The sequence below is a fragment of the Aspergillus tubingensis genome, assembly GCF_013340325.1.
Source record: "Aspergillus tubingensis WU-2223L DNA, scaffold_1, whole genome shotgun sequence".
Lineage (NCBI taxonomy): Eukaryota > Fungi > Ascomycota > Eurotiomycetes > Eurotiales > Aspergillaceae > Aspergillus > Aspergillus tubingensis.
This window is the reverse complement of record NW_023336275.1, coordinates 452,870-466,192: the sequence shown is the minus strand read 5'-3', so window position 1 is coordinate 466,192 and position 13,323 is coordinate 452,870. Positions and strand designations below refer to the sequence as shown.

Genomic DNA, 13,323 nt, shown 5'->3' with positions numbered 1-13,323 from the left:
TCCGCACAGGGAAATTGGTGATATCAATGGAATTTGTAGTTCGGTAGAAGTAGCACCGAAGTCTGGTCTGATCGTTCATCACCTCTAATGGAAGCCCCGGTCAGCATTCAATAAAGGAACCAATGCTCCCAGACACTTACAGCGCGCATCACCCGCGTTCATAATGCAACTTACAGCTTCGGTTTCGCTCTTGCTCCTGGGGCTGGCCTCCGTTGGCCATGCAGGCAATGTGGAAAACAACCACAATGTCTGCACCGTCCGAGCAAACGGGGGCCATCATGACGACGTCCCCAATATCATGGCGGCGTTCGAAGAGTGTGGCAATGGAGGCACCATCATTTTCCCCGAAGACCAATCGTACTGGATTGCGACAAGACTGCATCCAACATTGAAGGATGTGGCAATCGAGTGGCGGGGAAAGTGGACAGTAAGACCCCCTCACTGCCCATCTTGTGACCTGTGAAACACTGATTCGCTGGCAGTTTTCCGACAATCTCACATACTGGCGTAACAACTCCTACCCAGTTGCGTTCCAAAACCACCATGCGGGCTTCATTATTAGCGGCGACAACATCACCATCAATGGCTATGGCACCGGTGGCATTGACGGCAATGGAAATACTTGGTACACAGCTGAGAAGGGCGACACACAGCCGGGGCGTCCGATGCCCTTTGTCTTCTGGAACGTGTCTGAAGTGATTGTTGACAGCTTCTACGTCAAGGATCCACCTCTATGGAGTATCAACATCATGAACGGGACCAATATGCGCTTCAACAACATCTACTGCAATGCCACGGCTGTGGATGCCCCGTGGGGTGATAATTGGGTGCAGAATACGGATGGTTTCGGTATATCTCTTCCATCCTTATCAGTGACTTGGACTGGGACTGACTAAGGTCTTGTATCCAGATACTATGGACGCTGTCAACATCCAGCTCACCAACTTTGTCTACCAAGGCGGAGATGACTGCATCGCTATCAAACCCCGCTCCTACAATATCGACATTCAGAACGTCACCTGCCGTGGTGGCAACGGCATCGCGATTGGCAGCCTGGGCCAATACTTGGAAGATAGCAGCGTAGCTAACATTCGCGTGGACAAGGTCAATGTACGTGCGGTTTTCCCGGCCACCATCATCAATAGTACTAACGGTGACCAGATCCTCCGATACAACGAAGACATGCACAACAGCGCCTACCTCAAAACCTGGGTCGGAGCTCTCGTCCCCCAAAGTTCCTACGAAAGCGCTGGTGTGCCTCGTGGCGACGGCTGGGGCAGCATCCGTAACGTACTATTCTCAAACTTTAATGTACAGGGAGCAAGTGCTGGTCCTTCCATTAGCCAGGACAGTGGAGACAATGGTTCCTATGCGGGCACAAGCAAGATGTCAATTTCAAATGTCGCTTTTGTCAATTTCACGGGATGGGTGGATACTGAGAAGTCTGTGGTCTCGACGGTCTCGTGCTCAGAGGTACATCCGTGCTATAATATCGACTATGACAATGTGGTGCTGTATCCGGGGAAGAATGCCACTACAGCTGGAACAGGGTCATGTAAATATACGGCGGATGGAGGTGTACATGGCTTGAGTGGATGCTGAGTGATTAGATTGCTAGGGAAGCGATCGGTTGGTGTATATAGGACTGCATGTAAGAGGATCGATAAATAGCAGTATTATACTCTTGGCAACAGATCGATCTTAATCTACGCCAATGTATAGAACTTTTGCATACTATTCCCGCTTATCTGCAATGTTAATCTTCATCCTCACCCTTCGTCCATCCGATTAGATTACTCAAACGATTGATTCCTGTCGGTCATTTCATTCCCTGGGTCACTCACGGCACTTGCCATGAATAAGGTCGTCAGATAGTTATTACTCATGAAAATCCCACCCTTAGACGGTGAATATATCCAAAAGAACAGCTGCATCATCCCGGAGGACTCTGCATTGCCAAGATGGGATGGAGGGGCCATTGTACGACCTCCAGTTAGGCATCCACCTGGCCATGATGAATGATTCGCAAGCCAGTATGGGTGAAGGGGTATCTGCATGGTGGGAGTGACAGTCGCGTACGTCACTGGGTAGGACAGCCCTCCTTTCCAGCCAATTGAACGTAATTCAATCGCCGTTTGCGCTTCCAAGGATGATGCCTGCACTGTTTCCTCTCACACTCGGCATTTTCCGAGTGACTGGGAACCCAGAATGGAGATGTTCTCGGGTATAAATATCTGCTCATCTCTCCCTCTTCTCCTTCTTCTCCTTCTTCTCCTTCTTCCACTTCCTCTCCCCTCTCAGCGTGCCATCTCCCGCTCTAGCAGTTCCACGATGAGGTCCTGTTATCATCTCTCCTGAAAGTTTTTCTAATCTATAATTCTAACATTCACTGTTTCTTGGCTTCTAAATCATATATAACTACTCCTTTTTATATAGAAATGCGTCGGCTACATCGAGTTCGATGCTTTGATGACCATCAACCGTTTTCGTCAATCCCTATGATGAATCTGAGGTATATCACATTCATCAACAAATTCATCTTTTGCTGACATAGAACTAGCATTTGAATAATGTAATTCCAAGGAAACAATGGGGTAGGAAAACCTGCCCGATTTGATTTACGCATGACAATCCTATGGATGCATGGCACCAAAGAACCGGCGTGTACGGCAAAAATCATCTACCAGAACAAGATATTTTATAGTATGGAAGCCAGCAGGTGCACGTACCAATATATAAACGCAATGCCGAAATATGTTCCTGACAAAGAGGGACTCAGTGGCCGTCGGACAAATATGACACCATCTCTGCCAAGTCTGTGTAGGTTCATACCAGCCCACCATTTGTTGATGCGTTGGACTCTGACCATTTTTGCACTAGGCATCACTCATTTCAGTATATACTGTTAAACCAAGACCTTCATTCAAGGACTTGCAAGTTCGTTACACTATTCATTTTGTTATGGTGGCGATGAGCTCAGATGCAGACCTTGTCAATTATATACGACCGATATGCCTGCTTGCAGAAGCGATATATTATACAATGTTTAGGGGCAGACGCACTGAAATGCTCTAAGCACCTACACGATGCATGCGTGTATGGAGATCCTGAGCAGGTCTTCAGTTGGTTAGAGGCATGCACGAAAGCCTAAGGCGGTACGCTACATAGGATTCAGGAAGGCCGATTTTCTCCAATAAATGAGGAGATCCTTACTACTGGATTTGCGACAACTTAGCCGGAAGCTGTGTATCCACGTCTATCAACCAATCGGTCCATGGCAGTTTGCCCGGAGGTATTGAGGCCTCGGATAATAGTCCTGATGACCACATGGACTTGGACCCTGATTTTGAAACCGGGTGAAGATGAAAGTTCTTCACAGAGTGCCAATGAGGACGACTTGACAAAGAAGACCTCTGGCCTTCCCAAAAGCAGGCCACCAAATTATAAGATCCTGAAGCCTGGGCGAAGCGGCTAGCCTGTTTGAAGAAACAGAGAGAATACTACAAACGATGGAGAGCCATTCTGTCACCCGAGCCGATAAATAACCTGAAAAAGATCGAAGCAGAACATGCGGAATTGGCGGCGTGTGCACCCGGAGAAGGCCAAAAGCACTGACGAGCAGAATATTGCCCCAGGGGGGAAAGGCAAGGAATACCAGTGGGAGAGATGTAAAACAAACACCGAAAATGGTAGAGGCCTCTATGACGCATACTCATAAGTGGAGAATCATGCGAGGTCGCAGAGCTGCCCAACAGCGGGTGCGAAGAGCCAAATAAAGAGGAGTTCTTACCAGATGAGGACCCAAAGAAAGGGACAGGGGCAACAGATCTTGACTCAAATGGGAAAAAAATATCATGTCAAAAGAGAGGGCAGTGCAAACAGCGCTAGTGATACCTGGAATTGTAGAAATGATCCTAATCACTCTCGCCTTTGTGGATCTTTTGAGAATGGAGGGCATCTGCCAAGTCGATGAACCACCAACGAGTATCCAAGACAAGAGGGATGCTTGGAAAAGACAGAGAAGAGGGCCACTCAGATGACAAGATCAGAAAGGCAATGCTGGGTTTGTAAGTTGCCACGGTCGAGTACCACGAGATGAACGGCTGGTAATGGTCCTAATCAAGCTCGAAAAGTGGCAACAACGAGAAGAGTTGGTTTGTGATCGGACGTTCGACAAGCAGCAGCTGTGGAATATTTTCAGACCAAATAGTATCCTGTATTATAGCATGAAAATGAGATAAAACATCTCAGATTCCCGTTGACTTTCTTGTAAAACCACCTCTGTAGAATATTAAGCATCGTCATTGAGATCTCAGAATCAAAAAGGCAAGAAGCCTCTTGCATCTAGTCCCACCAGTGAGAGACGTATTAGTTATTTCCATTCATCTCGAAAGCCTAAGATATATGACAGTGTTTAGCAGAGCACCAACTGAGCTCAGATAGCGCCAAGAAATGTTCGTCGTTTCCAGACACCCATACAGCAAGTCTCAGTGAAGGACTAAAGCAAAGAGCGAATAGTCAGCTCATGCTGGTATATAATTTAGACATAAGCCAGTTCTTCGCGCATGCAACAGCCTTATTGACTTGATTACGGAGAACACAAATGTTACCATGAATGCGTTGAGGGGATAGGGAGATGAAGAAAAGCTGCTCCAAAGGAAAGGTCGGTCACCTGAAGGGACATGCTCCTTGTACGTCCAACAGCACCTCTGCCTCCGCCTTCGATGCTTGATGGCCTTCGAAAGAGTGTGGGTGTCGGGATCCAGCGACAAGAAAAAAATGTCGAGAGATTTGGGGCTGAAGTGACTCTTTTCAATATCCTAGATTACTAGTGCACTCCTTAGGTTTAGTAAGTTGAAGCCGATCTTCCGTCTTACTTCTAATGTTAGATAGTGGGTAATATACTCGCCAGTTGGCGTTATGCTTCTAGATTGCCCGTTTGCTTTCCTTGTCCTACTTCTTTACAAAGGAATGTTATGTCAATCCAGAAAGCCAGCAATGCGACACCCGTCAAATACTAGTTGTTAAGAATCCAGAAAGAAAATATATCTACGACTTCGCGAAACCTACATAGGGGGCCTATTTATAACCCCATCTACTTCCTCCCATCATGTTCATGTTAGTTTTATGACTACCACCAGAATGTTAAATGCTACTATTAGTATTTCAGACTTAATGTGCGCATAGAAGCGCCCCTTCAAACCCACCGTAAGTGCCTAGGAGCGACAGAATAAAGGACTGATCAACTTCAATAGACCAACTAACACAGCAAGTAAGAAGAGTACCTGACTTGCGTACAGGCAGAGACTACATACTATACCCGCCACACCCATTGATCAAGACAACAATTGACTTAAGAGCAGTTGCTTAGCTTACAATCATTTCTGGCTAGTTTATCTGAATGAGGGAACTTATTACTGTAGTAGTAGTGGATTATTGCTTCCTAAGTTATTATAATAACAATAGTTAATACGCTTCAAGATTATTAAGATGATAGAGACGATTATTACGAAGACTGAATGAAGCTGGAATGGTTGCGTTCAACTACATACATGGATGGCATGTCGGAGACGGTGACTTAGCGATTGGAATGGACTTCTTAGGGTAGTTGTGGCATGATAAGATCGTAACTTGGTAGTTACAACACGAACATCAATTAAATAGAGCAGAATGTAATTATAGAACCAATAGAGGCGTAACGTAGGCTCAAGTCGCAGAGGACATCTCGAACATGTATCGTTATTGACTGTAACCAACAGAGTCGATATGGCTTGTTTGTCAAGTTCTACGTTGCGAGGGACGTCTAAGCAGAAAGCACTGTGAGTGGTTGGTGATGTGATTAGTCAGCCACCGCTGACGGCTTACTAAGATTTGATATAGAACCACTACTTCAGCTTCATGTCGCCGAAAACGGAAAACGCTACAAAATGCCTACGATGCGAGCTAAATGAACGAAACGAGTCGTAATTCAAGTTTTGTAGGATCAACTACATAAACTTAAAGTCTAATTCCGTAATTCCATTGTTTTGTTTGATCATCAAAGGTTCATCATGCCATTTTCACCCTGCACCAGCTTATTTCTTACCGGCCTTCTGGGCGGCCTTGGTGACCTTGCCGGAACCACCCTCCTTCTTCTCAACAGCCTTGATGACACCGACAGCAACAGTCTGGCGCATGTCACGGACGGCGAAACGACCAAGAGGGGGGTAGTCAGTGAAAGCCTCAACACACATGGGCTTGGAGGGAATCATCTTGACGATGGCAGCGTCACCGGACTTGATGAACTTGGGGGCAGATTCAACAGACTTTCCGGTACGGCGGTCAATCTTCTCAAGGAGCTCAGCGAACTTGCAAGCAATGTGAGCAGTGTGGCAGTCCAGGACGGGAGCGTAACCAGCGCCGACCTGACCGGGGTGGTTGAGGACGATGACCTGGGCGGTGAAGCTCTCACAGCCAAGAGGGGGGTCGTTCTTGGAGTCACCGGCAACGTTACCACGGCGAACCTCCTTGACGGAAACGTTCTTGACGTTGAAACCAACGTTGTCACCGGGGACACCCTCCTTGAGCTGCTGGTGGTGCATCTCAACGGACTTGACTTCAGTGGTGACGTTGGCGGGAGCGAAGGTCACGACCATACCAGGGGCAATGATACCGGTCTCGACACGACCGACGGGAACAGTTCCAATACCGGAGATCTTGTAGACATCCTGGAGGGGAAGACGGAGGGGCTTGTTGGAGGGACGGACGGGGGGCTCGATGGCGTCGATGGCCTCAAGGAGGGTCTTACCGGTGACCTTGCCGGCCTTGGTCTCCTTCTCCCAACCCTTGTACCAGGGGCAGTTGGGGGAGGGCTCGAGCATGTTGTCACCGTTGAAACCGGAGATGGGGACGAAAGGAACACCCTTGGGGTTGTATCCGACCTTCTTGATGAAGTTGGAGGTCTCCTTAACGATTTCGTTGTAACGGTCCTCGGACCACTTGCAGGTGTCCATCTTGTTGAGGGCAACGATGAGCTGGCGGACACCGAGGGTGAAAGCAAGCAGAGCGTGCTCACGAGTCTGGCCATCCTTGGAGATACCAGCCTCGAACTCACCAGTACCGGAGGCAATGATGAGGATAGCGCAGTCAGCCTGGGAGGTACCAGTGATCATGTTCTTGATGAAGTCACGGTGACCGGGGGCGTCTAAGATGGACGTTAGTACATTGATTTGATGAAGAGAGAACTTAATGAATACATACCAATGACGGTGACCTCATACTTGCCAGTCTGGAACTTCCAGAGGGCAATGTCGATGGTGATACCACGCTCACGCTCGGACTTGAGCTTGTCAAGAACCCAAGCGTACTTGAAGGAACCCTTACCGAGCTCAGCGGCTTCCTGTTGGATGTAGTTAGTACCGTGTCTTGTTATGATTCTGTCTGATGTATGATCCTCCTTACCTTCTCGAACTTCTCGATGGTACGCTGGTCGATACCACCGCACTTGTAGATCAGGTGACCAGTGGTGGTGGACTTGCCGGAATCGACGTGGCCGATAACGACGATGTTGATGTGAGTCTTGTCCTCCTTACTGTTGGAGAAGATAGCCGTTAGCCGATGTCCCTTCTCACTCAGATGATGGATCGTTGTCTGAACCTACCCCATGATGACGGTTGTGAATGAACTCGAAGTTCTTTTTTGGAATTAGATAGAAAAAGTCTGTAGAAAAAATTGCTCAGATACTACGGCCAGAACGCGTAGAGGTGCTGAGCAACAAAGTCAGTTAGAGAGAGGGATGAATGAAGAAAGAGAGAAGAGACAGGAAGGAAGAGAGAGATGGGAGGGGAAGATATACGTACTGAAGCGGACGAGGGAGGAAAGGGAAAGGAAAAATTTGTGGGAGGGGGAGGAGGGGAAATACTTATATGGAGGGGTCAAGCGAGAAGGCGACTAAGCGGGCGGGCTTCAACCCTTGGCTTTGACTTGAATTCATTGGACATGGAGGGGTAATGCCCCCACCACGCAGGTGCGGGACCAACGCAGAATCTTCACGGCGGAGCCTTTTCCAGACTCAACTGGACACGCTTGCAGCCCAGCAACACTGCGCGATCAGCCTGTCCTTTTCTCGCCTTTCCTTGGTTCCTCGCCTTCGGAGCGCCGAACTACGACCCCACCTTGACCACTCTTTCATCGAAAATTTTTCTCTCTCTCGGTCCCCTCCCTCCGGTCCTCTTGTCTATCTATCTGGACCTAACTCATCTAGCTCTATCCGTTGGTAAATAGTGGATTATTGGACTGAAATCCTGGGCATCAACGCAGCGGTGGGTTGATGATGGCCTGGCCTGTTTGGTCATGTTTGCAACCGAACCCCGCGGCAAGCGGCTGTTGTTATTTGTCCGCTCTCAGGCTGCTGTGGCACGGCCGAGTGGCGCCCGCCCGGTCCACTTTTTTGGTGGAAATCCCTGTGAGGTCAACGACCAACGTAGCAAACTAGATAGCAGCAACAGCAGTGGGAGTATAGCAATGTTGGTATTTACTCGGGACTTGTACTCGCTATCATGGGATGATGCTCAATAATATCTCAAATTCTTACTAGCGATTCACACTAAAAAAATGATGTGGACACCCGACAATCTCAAACATCATCGCTTTTTGATAGTGGGATGGCTGGTGCGGCAAAACATGTGAGAGAAAATCTTTTTTTTTTTTACTTGCCCACATCATTTTTTTGCCATCATCACTGCCCCTCACTTAGTGTCTTGACCTGACAGTGCGGTTAGGTATCTAGCCTTTCTCTTTTCTTTTTATTTCGTCTTTTTTCTTTTCCCATTCTTAACCAACCCCCTTCCTCTTTAGGACCCCGACAGTGGCTGTTTTGAGGATGAGAAAAAAGAAGTGAGAAAAAAATGACTCAAGATCTGGTACCGTACCAGAAACAACACACACAAAGGATCCTTTCTACAAAGTACCACTTATACTCCTACTAACTTGGTAGCTTACCTGGATCTGGCCAATCCCAATCGGGCCATTATTTGCCCGCCGTTGCCAGGTTACCATGAATAGTTAGTACGTAGATTTTGTTGGCGGCGGCAAATTCTGTAGGAGGGGGAAATAGGAACGGAAAAAATGGTCCCAAAAAAAATTAAATACTAAAAAAAATAATAAATTGGATCAACGAGGCGGGAAGAAAATTTCTTCTTTTGCGCTTAATCTGACATACTTTTCTTAGCTCACTCTAATAGGGAGTAGGCGTGTAGTTTAACCACTCTTGTATAGTAGTTGCTATGGATTGGTGTCATCATCCATTGAGGGGTATCTCTAGTAATTTCGATGTAAATCATCGCAAATGGGAACAACCACAATCGCAAGGGCCCAGATCATCATCCTAATCATACACCGTAGCACCAGCCTTCCCTTTTTTTTCCCTTTCCTATCCTTCCCGTTCTTCCTCTACGTTATCCCCCGCCCCTCTATTATTCGAACAACACATATTGTTCTCCAGGGATATCTCCATAGTCCAAACTCTAATGCTGGAGTAGCCTCAGTTCTCTCTCCATCGGGCACCACACGTGGTACACTGTCAACCGCAATCAGCAAGGCATGTCAGGCCAGATGCATGAGAACCGCATAAGCCGCTGGTGCGCACCCACCTTTAGGAATGTGGTCATCGGTTCGTCTGCACTCCGAATCTGCAGCTGGAAAAAGTATGCGCGGTCGCCATTACAGTCTTCTGCGGGGCATTGAGCTGCGGGTAGGGAAAAAGGGAAGAGAAAGCACAACATTAGCCCCAAGCCCCCAAGTTTATTCCAACAACCGTAGGGAAAAGTGCCCCTCCAGGCTTGTGACTTACTGGCCACGCTATCTGCATTTGCGAATTCTTCCTTGCCTCCAAAGACATCTTCCACTTCCTTCTGCTTCATGGGTGTCTTCTCAAACCAGCTCTGGTCCAGAGCATATTGGTATGGGCAGGTGCGGCATTCGAATCGGTTGACGCCTAGGGGATGTCTTGTGGTCGGTTCGGCACGAGAGATTGTGAGCGCATTGCTGCAGTTAGGGCAGACTGGGGAGTAGAAAGGTGAGGGTTAGTTAACAAGTACTGTAGATTGTAGAGGCTGCAAGAGGAGAAAACTGACAGGTCAACGGCATCGTGAATGTTGCTTGCTTGCTTGCTTCTTCCTGGGTGAAAGTCCGTCAATCAATCAAGGGATCAATCAGTCAGTCAGATTGTAGCACAATTTTCGCATAGCATAGCCTTCATAAAGGCGGTTACGGGACTGGTGCAGCTGCCACTGTCCGGCGCAAGTAAGGGTCGCAGCGATCTGGACGATAATCGCCGGCTAGCTGCTGAGGCTCTTATCGACCGGCGATTTCGTTGGCGGAGAGATTCACCGCCGCCGATTGGACGCGGGGCTGCCTGGCCGGCCGGAGTAACCTCCCTTCCGAATGGCTGTCCGCGGCGGGAGTCATGCATCCATTCCACTGCACTGTATGCTCGGCCGCGGGGGAACAACAATAGGAGACAGTATCCTACTGATAGTACTTTCAAACGCAGCTGCAAGGTATTCACATCGATTAACGCTTTCTGTGTTTTCTCAACACTCAGGGCTACTGACTCACCACCCTGAAACACTACGTCGATTGTTTCAGTTGCTTTGAGGCATTGCTGATCCCCAGTCCTCGTTTCCGACACCGCCTCCTTTACCACCCTCGCGGCTAACCCGGCCCCATACTTGCGGCATTTGTTTGACCCCTCCGCGCAACCACCCTTGAATATTCAAGATACAGCTACTTATTATACTCTACACTTGTCATTTCCCAAGAACGAGCAACCATGGCTGACGAAGTGAGTGCTGCAATACCCCCACTCCGGTTCCGTTGCTAACAAGCATTGGTTGCATAGGGCGCTTCCCCCCGTGAACTAGTCGTAGAGGCCTGCCGTCGAGATCAGCCTCATTTGATAGAGAGTGTCCTGGAGCGTATGGAAGGAAAGTCGAATGAAGAAGTAGCCGAATTCTTCAACGGTGTGACGGATTCGATGGGGAATCACGCTCTTCACATATGTGCTGCATACGGTAGCTGTAAGTGAACACCCCTCATTGAGACCACAGCCCTATCCTCTTGGCATCAGCACTGCCTTATACACATGCTAATCTAATGACATTGTGTTGCAGACGACGTCATGGATGCCCTCTTCGATATTCAGTACTTCGAATGCGACCCCCTCACCCGTCTGGACAAAGATACCCCGCTGCATACCGCCGTGCGTTATGCGAACGAGAAAGACGCCGAAGTAGGCGAAGAAATGATCAAGATGATGTGCGAGGCCGGTTGTGATCCGCGTGTCAGGAACAAGCACGGTCAGAAACCAGCTGAGCTCGTCTACAATAACCCGGGGATCAAGACCACGCTACAGCAAGCAGAGTACATCATGGCGGAGGGGCTAAGGGAGGATGCGGACAATGGATCGGTTCACGACAGCGCCAGTGACAGCGAATAGACGGCAACAACTGTGTATAGCGACTTTTTTGATCATAGATATACCACTGATGATTACTTTGTTCCTGTATTCGAAGCATAGATGGCTGTTCGGATGCATGCGGCCAGTCCGCGGGTCTAATATGAATGCTTGTTAAATCATCAGTGGTGTTTTGGGCTGGTACCAACTATGATCTTCTTCCATACCAGGTGAGCAATCTATGCAAGTCAGAACCATAATCAACGGGTATCATTCAGACAGAATTTAGCTAGCAAACAATACAACAAACAACAAGTCATCACATAAACAAAAAAAGAAGACATGGTGGTCAACCATCGCTCTCCTCCTCCTCACTCTCCTCCTCAGCCTCAGATTCAGGCAACCGCCTATTAACCCGGCGGCTAGGCTGCTCCCGCCTCTGCCTTTGCCTCCCGCCCTCCTCTTCATCATCACCACCACCCTCCTCAGCCTGCTCTTCCTGAGCACGCTGTTCCGGCTGCTTAAGCCCAAGACTCCGCGCCAGCCGGATCTCAAACCCATCATCCCTCTCACTGCCCTCAGACTGTCCATAGACCTCCCGAACCAACCTCGCAACCCCCTTCGTCCCCACCTCAATCTTCCCCCTAGGCCCAAGAATATACTCAATGACCTCCTCCCCACCATCCACATCGCGATTGCGCACCAAATACCCCTCCTTACACAACCGTTGCAAGAACCGATCCGTCCGATCAATAGGCGTCCACGCATCCGTATTAGTCCGCTTCAGATACCTCTCGAGCTTCTGCTCATGAATCGTGCCCCCATTAAGCACGATCACCGCAATAATAAAACTATACAGCCCCGTATATGTACTCTCCATCGGCGCCCTACTAGGCAACAAAATCTCAGGCTTCCGGTACTTTGTCGGCAACGTAGTCGTCACTATCCAGGACTTGTTCGTGGATGAAGGCTTTTCAACCTTTTGCGCAGCTATTCACATCCACATCCACATCCACCAGTTAGCCAATACACACTTTCACACAACCCCCACCCTCCCCCCATCACAAGAAATAAATGAATGGAAAAACTCACCCCTCCTCTGCTGCACCGTAACCTTCTCCTTAACCGGCAACTCCATCATCTCCATCCCAAACTTCTCCTGCAACAACCTCTGCGCCTCCTCAAACACCGTCTTGAACTGCCTCGTCCCCTGCTCCCCCAGCACCTTAACACTAATATCCGATCGTCGGATCGGCAGTCGCGAGAACTCGCTCGCTAGCGCTAACCGCACCATCTTCTTCACCATCACGTCCGTGCTACTGGGCGCCCGCGTATCGTACGCATCATCGGAACCGGCATCGTCGTCGTCGTTGTCTTCGTCTTCGCTATGCGCCGCTGTTACCCGGCGTCGTTGCGTCGCGGGCGTGGGTATGTCGTCTTCTTCGCTGGGTGAGTCGGGGACCTTTGCATGCAGTTACGTGTTAGGTTTGAGCTTGGTGTGGTGTATAGGTGTGTGAGTGAGTGACATACCGCGCGGCGTTTACGGGCAGGTGCCATTTCTTCGGGTCTTCTTTTCTTTCTCTCTTTCTGGGTAGGGATGTGGGTGTTATAGGTGTCTGTGGATGTGGAATTGACAGTCTACATCGCAATGAGCATCTGGTCGTCTTGTTTTGTCTTGTTTTGTTTGTCTGTAAGGGCACGCAAGTAACGGCGTATTGATTGTTGCCGACGGTTTCCTTTGTTCGGTGGAACGCGCTGCGGCGCGACCAGATTCGGGTGGGGCGCGGCGGGCGTGATTTATCCTATTTGGGTAGGGTGTGCTTGGCGGGTGCGATAAGGATTTGATACTACAGGATGGTTGCGCGGCAATTGATGCGTGCTTTCATTGA

General features: G+C 49.0%; 5 protein-coding genes across 5 annotated transcripts; 2 read left to right on the top strand and 3 right to left on the bottom strand.

Moving 5' to 3' along the window:
- Nucleotides 1–163: 163 nt before the first annotated feature.
- Nucleotides 164–1,602, top strand: AtWU_00160 (putative extracellular exo-polygalacturonase; the record flags this gene model as incomplete). Its single annotated transcript, XM_035495276.1, has 4 exons — nt 164–427; nt 483–849; nt 911–1,110; nt 1,162–1,602. The coding sequence occupies 4 exons, from the start codon at nt 164–166 to the stop codon at nt 1,600–1,602; spliced, it is 1,272 nt and encodes a 423-aa protein (XP_035351169.1).
- Nucleotides 1,603–6,074: 4,472 nt separating this feature from the next.
- AtWU_00159 (translation elongation factor EF-1 alpha) lies at nt 6,075–7,644 on the bottom strand (the record flags this gene model as incomplete). Its single annotated transcript, XM_035495275.1, has 4 exons — nt 6,075–7,183; nt 7,240–7,378; nt 7,441–7,570; nt 7,640–7,644. 4 exons carry the CDS (start codon nt 7,642–7,644, stop codon nt 6,075–6,077), a joined length of 1,383 nt encoding a protein of 460 aa, XP_035351168.1.
- Nucleotides 7,645–9,520: 1,876 nt separating this feature from the next.
- Nucleotides 9,521–10,125, bottom strand: AtWU_00158 (DNA-directed RNA polymerase III core subunit RPC11; the record flags this gene model as incomplete). The annotated part of the gene is made up of 4 exons (XM_035495274.1): nt 9,521–9,556; nt 9,630–9,724; nt 9,830–10,039; nt 10,113–10,125. The coding sequence occupies 4 exons, from the start codon at nt 10,123–10,125 to the stop codon at nt 9,521–9,523; spliced, it is 354 nt and encodes a 117-aa protein (XP_035351167.1).
- Nucleotides 10,126–10,810: 685 nt separating this feature from the next.
- On the top strand, nt 10,811–11,476 carry AtWU_00157 (ankyrin repeat-containing protein ANK1; the record flags this gene model as incomplete). Its single annotated transcript, XM_035495273.1, has 3 exons — nt 10,811–10,822; nt 10,880–11,057; nt 11,151–11,476. The coding sequence occupies 3 exons, from the start codon at nt 10,811–10,813 to the stop codon at nt 11,474–11,476; spliced, it is 516 nt and encodes a 171-aa protein (XP_035351166.1).
- Nucleotides 11,477–11,783: 307 nt separating this feature from the next.
- AtWU_00156 (MAGE domain-containing protein) lies at nt 11,784–12,991 on the bottom strand (the record flags this gene model as incomplete). Its single annotated transcript, XM_035495272.1, has 3 exons — nt 11,784–12,424; nt 12,527–12,896; nt 12,965–12,991. 3 exons carry the CDS (start codon nt 12,989–12,991, stop codon nt 11,784–11,786), a joined length of 1,038 nt encoding a protein of 345 aa, XP_035351165.1.
- Between the last annotated feature and the right edge of the window lie 332 nt (nt 12,992–13,323).